The 7,717-nt window shown below is 58.8% G+C and overlaps 2 protein-coding genes across 2 annotated transcripts; one reads left to right on the top strand and one right to left on the bottom strand.

Moving 5' to 3' along the window:
• Window positions 1-1,160: 1,160 nt before the first annotated feature.
• Window positions 1,161-2,733, bottom strand: LOC127481440 (C2 calcium-dependent domain-containing protein 4C-like). Its single transcript, XM_051810751.1, has one exon. It carries the CDS (start codon window positions 2,664-2,666, stop codon window positions 1,842-1,844), a length of 825 nt encoding a protein of 274 aa, XP_051666711.1. The 5' UTR covers window positions 2,667-2,733; the 3' UTR covers window positions 1,161-1,841.
• Window positions 1,703-6,939, top strand: LOC127481300 (uncharacterized). Its single transcript, XM_051810441.1, has 8 exons — window positions 1,703-1,728; window positions 1,841-1,967; window positions 4,076-4,162; window positions 4,812-5,034; window positions 5,173-5,315; window positions 5,705-5,824; window positions 6,005-6,185; window positions 6,794-6,939. The coding sequence occupies exons 1-7, from the start codon at window positions 1,703-1,705 to the stop codon at window positions 6,161-6,163; spliced, it is 885 nt and encodes a 294-aa protein (XP_051666401.1). The 3' UTR covers window positions 6,164-6,185; window positions 6,794-6,939.
• Window positions 6,940-7,717: the final 778 nt, after the last annotated feature.

The following is a 7,717-nucleotide window of genomic DNA, read 5'->3' on the forward strand; positions in this document are numbered from 1 at the left end:
GGTGCCTGGCTCACTCCAGAGTGCCAGAGCTCCTTAGAATAACCATGGAGCAGATTTCCTGTCCCAGAACTGAGCCCCGCTCCCCTTCCAGCAGCCCTGGCTGCCACCTTCCCCTGTGCTGGAGCCATTCACAGCCGTGCAGGAGGGCACATGTATGTCTGGAGAACGCTGCTGTGACAAGCTGCCACCCCCCTTTCACACCAGCACTGGGGTCCTCTGGGCGCTGGTGCTTCCTTGCAGCTCATCTGCAGGAGGGCAGGGACTCCAGGGCCCTTCTTGCTCCTCCCTGTTGCTGGTGCTGCTCAGACACACTGGGCAAAGCTCCCTTGGAAGTGGCAGTTCCAACAAAGGGCTCAGAGTTGAATTAGCTGGGGAAGCCATATGAAGACACTGAGGGCACTTGGTGTGTTCAGCTGGACAAGAGAAGACTGAGGGGAGACCTCAGTGCAGGTCCAACTGCCTGGGCAGGGGCAGAGGAGGGGCAGGGACTGAGCTCTGCTCTGGGGGGACCAGGGACAGCACCCAGGGAATGGCTGGAGCTGTGCCAGGGCAGGGTCAGGTTGGATCTCAGGAAAAGGTTCTTCCCCAGAGGGTGGCTGGGCACTGCCCAGGCTCCCCAGGGCAGTGGGCACAGCCCCAAGGCTGCCAGAGCTCCAGCAGGGTTTGGATGATCCTCTGGGGCACAGGAGGTGACTCTTGGGGCTGGGCCTGTGCAGGGCTGAGGGTTGGACTGGATGATCCTTGTGGGTCCCTTCCAGCTCAGCATATTCTGGGATTCTGTGAAAAGGTGGGGAAACCAAGTCACTGTGTTAGAGCAGGATGTGGCTCAGGTCACGCAGCCCAGCAGGGGTGGAATCAAACCAAGTTAATAAACTCCCTGGTTAATGGCCCAGATGCAAATCCTGATTGCAGGAGCTCGGCTGACTCCCAGCTCCCCCCAGCTGGCTGCACTCCAGGACTGGGACCAGCCCTCCAGTGCCACCTCTCAGGGATCCTCAGGGAGAATGAAGAGCCCTGGAAGTGAAGGTGGCAGCAGCCCAGCTCTGCTGACCCAGGAGGCTCTGCTTCATTAGCCCCAAAACACTGCTGACCGTGAACACTTCCATCCTGGCATTGCAGGTTCTGCTTCTCCATAAAAGCAAAAAGCAGTTTATGAGGGAACAGTCAATAATGTGCTGCTTTATCGCAGCTGGTTGGGAGCGGTTGGCATCTGCACCCTGAGGAATGGGGAGGAGTAACTGTTTCAGGACAGCTGCTGTGTCTCCTGCCTGGCCCCTCCTGCCATGGACAGGCTGGGAGAGGGGTCCTGACACGTGTAAACATCCCACCCCATGGCCACAGAGCTGGAAACCAGCCATAAAGTGGATGTGATCACTCCTCTCCCCCAGCCTGCTGCAGTTTTTTGGGGCTCAGATGGTCTCCTGCTTTGCATTTCAGCAGTTCCAGCCCACCAAGAACCTGCTCTCATCTGGAGATAAAGAGCAGGAGGAGCGGCTGAGACTGGGGGTACAACAGGAGGTGCACTAAAACACCCTGCTGGTACCCAGGTGGTGGCACAGGCAAGAAAAAGGAGAGGAGCACAGGTTGGGTGAAATGTTCTCGCTTTTATTCAGGCTCTGAACAGTCACAAACCCGCAGCCCCTCTGCTCCCCAGCACTGCTGCCCCTCCTGCCCCTCGGATGTCCCTCCTCAGCCAAGGGCAATGTCACTTCAAGGCTTCCCCTCCAGGTGAAGTGACACCCTCACCCTCCTGTCCCAGCCTGGCTGCCCTGCAGGCTGAGGCACTTACAGAAGTCTCTCTTCCCCAGGTTTTTGGGGAACCTCTGTTTCTCTTTGCAAGATCAGTGGAGAGTGAAATCCACGGGCTTGAGCTGCCGGGGCTGGACAAGGCGCCTCCTGAGGATCCTCTGGAACAAGTTTTTCCTGCCTGTCACAGCGGGGAGCTCCAGGCTGGAGCTGCTCCTCTGGTAAAACACCCCCAGGAGCCTCTTCTCCCTCTTCTCCTCCTCTTTGCTCTCCAGAACGTCTGTTCTTTGGATGTCTCTGACGGGGCTGGCACATCTCCCGGGCAGGGGAAGCCCTGCTGAGGTCCCGAAGGCTGGGCTGGCTCTGCCATCCTTGAGAGCGGTGGCACGAGGACTCGGCTGCTTGTGGCCCCTCTGGCCTCCATCCCTCTGGGAATCTCCCTCGGCAACAGCCATCCCGGGGGGTCTGCAGCATCCCGGCTCCTCCTGCCAGCCGGGACGCGTCTCGGCAGCAGGACCTCGAGGGTGGCCCGAGCCCGAGTGAAAAAACGCCTCCTCCCTGGTGACCTGCGGGCTCTGCCCCAGGGTGACAAAGCCGTAGGGGGTGGTGACCTTGGGGAGGTGGGGCAGGGACAGAGCTGCCCAGGCAGTGGGGTCTGGGCTCGGCTGGGCAGGGGGGTCAGAGCAGGAGGAGTTGGGGCCGGAGGAGTCGGAGCCCGGCAGCTCCTCCCGCCCCGCTGGGTCCGAGCTGCTCCTCCACGCCGTCCCCTCCAGCTGCCCCATCCCCTTCCCTGAGCCCCTGTGCTTCCCGTGGACGTCCAGGGAGGGGATGGTGAACTGCGGGATGCGGTCGGGGGTCACCACGTGGAAGAAGATGCCGCTGGAGCTCTTGCCCTGGAGCGTCCCCTCCCAGAGGGACATGGTGGCACCGCGGGGCTCCCCGGGCAGCGCTGGCTATTTATGCCCTGCTGCCAGCCCTGATTGCTCCGCGGGCAGTGACGTGGTGACAGCGCTGCCAGGGCCCTGCACCTGCCCCCTCCGGGCCAGCAGCCCTTTGTCACCCGCCCGGCACACAGATGGGGGGGACAGGTGAGGACACGCTTGTCCCCAACATCATCGCCTGCCCTCCTGCTCTCCCGCGGGGCTGAGTGTCACCCGTGGGGCAGGAGAGAGGGAGCGGCGAGGGGGAGAGCCGGGTGCCGGGGTGAGCCAGCGAGGGAGGGAGGGGGCACAGCGAGCGGTGCCCGGCGCAGGATGAGTCACCGCCCGTGGGCATCAGGTGGAGCCGAGCGGGAAGGGGCAGCTCGGAGCAGGAGACAAACACTCGAGCTCTGTCTAGCAAAGCTCCCGTCGGGAAAATCTCCCACGCAATTACCCAGAGAAAGCAGCACTTTCAACCACTGCACCCCCCCGCCTTCCCCCCAGTCCCTCCACCCACCTCTGCCGGTGCCAGGGCCGTGCTGGATTGTTTCCCGCAGCTCCCGTCCCACTGGGGGTGGGAATGTGGGGGGGGGACAGTCCTGGGCAGCCCCCAGGGCTGAACCAGGAGAGCAGGGGTTGTGCATCCTCCAGGTGGGAGGATGAAGCTGCTCTCCCAGAGGAGCCTCAGCTTTGTCTTTCTCTCTATGCAGCAGGGGCAGAGCTGCAGAGTGGGCTATGATTCTATCCTATGATTCCCTGTCACCCTCCCCTTGGTGAAGGAAGCTCCTCCACTAGCAGGGGGACAAGGGCTGCTTTAGGTTGGATCCTGCTCTGAAAATGATGCAGTGAGGAAAAGCAGCTCCATCTCTGTGTGGGCACAGACCAGGAGGGATGCAGAGGGGGCCCCCCTCACCTGGGGTCCAGCTTCTCCCATCCCTGGGGGGCTCAGCAGGGTGGGTTTTTGGCATCTCATCACCTTCAGCTTTTTGCATCAGCACAGGGACATGTCCCAGATCAGTCTTGGCAAGCTCTGACTCCCAGGAAAAACAGAGACCCCAAACTGAGGGGAAATGAATCCCTAATTGAGAGCCCTTAAGGTTGCCCCTGGCCCAGGCCCAGGGCTGAGAGCAGGAGACCCCCATGGGAGGGCACTGGGCTGCCCCCCAATTAGCAGCTCGTCAGTGTAATGAGGAGCACATGGGCCAGGGGCTATAAGTAGCTTGAGGGCCCCATCCTGGGCTAGGCCAGGTTTCTTTTCAGTCTGGGCTTCATGGAGCAGCAGCAGCTAAAGCTGGTCTCAAGCCCAGAGCAGGTAAAGGTCCTCCAGGTGCCCCAGGGGCTGTTTCTGCTGGGAGCTCTCTCAAAGCTGCTGTGCAGGATCTGACCTGTCTCTCTCTCTCTCTGTCTAGGTGAGACCCCTCACCAGCAGTGATCCCCCCTCCTTCTTCAGCAGGTTCCTGGGCCAAATCCTTCAGCTGAGCTTTGTCAAGTACCTGGTAAATGATGTTCCTGCTGCTGGAGGAGCCCGAGGCCAGGGGCTGGGGTGGGAAAACCTCAAGACTTGGCAGTTTCTTGAGTTTTTCTGCCAGGTATTTTCTTCTTTCTGTCTTTCCACGTCATTAGATGTTAAGAAGAAATTCTTCCCTGTGAGGGTGGGGAGGCCCTGGCACAGGTTGCCCAGAGCAGCTGTGGCTGCCCCATCCCTGGGAGTGTCCAAGGCCAGGTTGGATGGGACTTGGAGCAACCTGGGCTAGTGGAAGGTGTCCCTGCCCATGGCAGGGGGTGGGATGAGATTTAAGGTCCCTTAAAACCCAAACCATTCCATGATTTTCCCTCTGCCCTGTACTCAGCATGAGCTTGTCTTCTGCTTTCCTCCCCATCCTGGAGTTTCCCTCTGCCTGCTTTGGCCTTGCCTTGTTCCCTGTTGCTCATGGTGGTTGCAACATTCACATTTCTCTGCCTGCCTGGGCCAGGAGAGATGGGAGGATTTTGTGAACAAAGTCCAATCCAACAGGTCCTGTTTTACCTGACTGAAGTTGGTCCCATCTCGGCTCCACGCTGGGAGCAGAGCAGGGTTTAAGGCTTTCACTGAGGTCTTTAGCACATGCGAGAACTTCCAGATACCTAATGTACCTCTCTTTGCAGCTGAAGATGCTTCAGAAAGCATGGGTCTGGATTGGATTTGTGATCCCTGTGGAGACCATGATCAGCCAACTCTGCCCCACCCGGTCTCCCCCCAGGCCCGACCGACTGGCCAGGAAGCGCCAGGGGAGACTCCTGTGCCTTCTCCTCTCTGTGGTGCCCACCAGGATCCAGAACATCCTGGGCTCCCTGCCAGCAGACTGGGGCCAGGGCAACCAGCCCAGGGGTGAGAGCTCCTGCAACACCTGAAGGCTTTGCAGCCAACAAACATGGTGTTGGGATTTGGGATTCCCGCAGAGGGCTGGGACACACGGCTGTGTGTCTGTCCTGAGGTGGTGATGGTGCCTCCTGTGAATCCCTGCAGAGATCCTGGAGGCTCCAATCAACCCATCCAGCAAAGCCAGCAAGAGGAAGAGGGATGATGTGGCTCTGGAGGAGCAGGAGTCCTGGTTTGTGGTGCTGGAGAGGGACTTGCCAGAAGATGACTCTGAAGACCTCACATATGAGGTAAGATGTTGTGGCTGCTGGGCAGGATTGTTCCTCAGGGGCTCAGCAACTGGGAGGTGATGGTTTGGGCTCTGAGAGCTCCTGTAGCCTGGGAGTGTCCCTGCAGAGGAGCCTGTGCAGGGAGGGAAGAGGTTTCCTTCACTGTCCCCACTCTGTGGGGGGTGTCCAGTGAGGAGCTGGACTCCGACCCTGCTGGGTCCCTCCCAGGTGAGCACATCCCGTGAGCACTTGGACATCACTCCATCAGTGTCTGAAAGGTGTGGGTGCCCCCTTGTCCCACAGCACTGAAGTTTCCCTCTGGTTGATGTCCCTGCAAAGCTGTGACTCCCAGGATTGGGGTGTCCTTCCTCACACCTCCCTTGTCTCTTGGCCTCTTCCCCCCGTCCCAGCCCTCGGATGAGGAGTCAGACAGTGAGGAGTACAGGTCCCACAATGACACTGAGGCAGAGCTGGAGCTGGAAGAGCAGGATGGGATCACAGTGATGCTGAAGGAGTCCTTGGATCCCCAGGTGAGTGTTCCTGCTCCCTGCTGGCTGCAGACCCATTCCTGGGGACACTGGGAAATACTGACCTGGAAGGTTGTGCTTCCCTCCTTGTTCCCTTGGCTGTAAAAGTTTCAGGGGTTACTCAGACTACTCTAAACATCCTGGACCCCTCACAGCCTGACCATGTCCCTCCTCTGTGAGCAGAGGACACACAGCCCTCAGGAACTGGTGGTGCTGCCAGGGCTGGAGGATCCAGCTGGATCCAGCAGTGGGGAAGGTGCTGCAGACGTGGGCAGTGGTGATGGTGATGCCCAGAAGCCCCAGGCTGATGTGAGCAGTGGGCAGGAGGCTGATATAGAGTGATGACAGCAGCAGTTTGTCCCAGGTAAGGACTCCTGAGACACAATCCCACCCACCCTCTCAGTGGGGAGGTGTCACAAGTGTGGAGGTGTTTTGGCCTGGGGGATGTCCCCGGGCTCTGAGCCCTTGTGACACAGCCCCTCTGCTGCCAGGGGAGGTAGGTAGGGAAGGGTTGTGGGGGCTCCAGGCTTTCTCCCTGTGCAAAGAGACAACCTCAGTCCCCCCATGGGGTTGAGATGGTGTTGGGTGTGCAGAGTGGGGGGGGCATTGTCACCCCTGGGTGACAGATGTGCCAAGTGCCACTGCAGCATTTTGTGGTGGCACCTCTGATCCTGCAGGTTGCCATGAGCCCTTTCTGACTCTGTCCCAGGTATCCTGCACTTTAAAATGGGATTTATGGGAGAGTCTTTCTTCACCACTAACAACTTCCTTTGGGGTCACTCACTACTCTAGTCCTAACTGTTCCCAAAGAACCAGTGGATACCCCCCTAATTCCCAGGAAACTGGTGCTCTGCCTGGCTCACAGGGAAGTGGAGGGTGAGGAGAGGTGCAGGGTGGGTTGATTTGAACTCAGCAGCCCCAGTGTCAGTGATGGCAGCCAGTTTTAGGGGGAACATCTCCGGTATTTTCTAGGAAAACCAGGAAGCCTGACCCATGGACCTGGACCTTCTGGGGCTGCAGAGTTCCTGACTCCCTGGGGCCACTGTGTCCCTGAGTAAGATGTCCAGTTAAATGCTATGTTGTTTTTTGAAGTTTATAATAAAATTGCCCTATTTCTCCCTGTGAATTGGAATGTGGTTGGCTGTCAGTACCTGGAGCTGCACCAGGTGACATGGACATGCTGCTGCTGGGACCTCAGGGGATGGGGTTCTGAACCATCCTGTGGCTCTTCGTGGACAGGTCCCTGATAGCCTGTCAGGGACAGGACAGGACACACTGATAGCCTGTCAGGACACACTGGCTGGTCCCTGATAGCCCTGGACTGGCTGGTACCTCAAAGGAACTTCCCTCCACATGCAGAACGTTCCCAGAAATACAGTGGCAACAGGTCTACCTTGTCTGCCTTAAACCTGAGAGCTCTGCATGGAGCCTTCTCGTTCCATGTGGGTCCTACAGCAGACCCTGGTTCAGCACAAGAGTTGAAGAAACAGGGATTTGGGGTCTGGAAAGGCAAATTAGGAACAGAAAGTGCCTGAATGCAACCCTAGAGCTCTGGAGCAACTCAGCTGGTCACTGCCTGGCCCAAGTCACAGCACCTGAGGCTGCAAAGAGCAGTAACTCCTCCACATGGAGGGTGCAGATGGGAACAGCTCGGGGTGTGCCTGGAGCTGCTCTGTGGGTGGATCAGCTTGGACTAACAACACTCTCAATGCTAAAATCACCTGTGGCATCCTGCAGCTGGACAGGCTGAGCTCTGGGGTGGGTTGAACCTGGGTGGGCCAGGCCAGCTCTGCTCTGAGCCAGGCAGGGAAGAGCTGCCAGCTCGGGAGTGTCTGTGGGGATGGCTGTGCTCACCCTGTGCCACAGGCAGAGCCTCCAGGGAAGTACAAACTCTCT

The sequence above is a fragment of the Manacus candei genome, unplaced genomic scaffold (genome assembly GCF_025592945.1).
Source record: "Manacus candei isolate 608988 ecotype Guabito, Panama unplaced genomic scaffold, ASM2559294v1 h1tg000078l, whole genome shotgun sequence".
In the NCBI taxonomy this organism is placed as follows: domain Eukaryota; kingdom Metazoa; phylum Chordata; class Aves; order Passeriformes; family Pipridae; genus Manacus; species Manacus candei.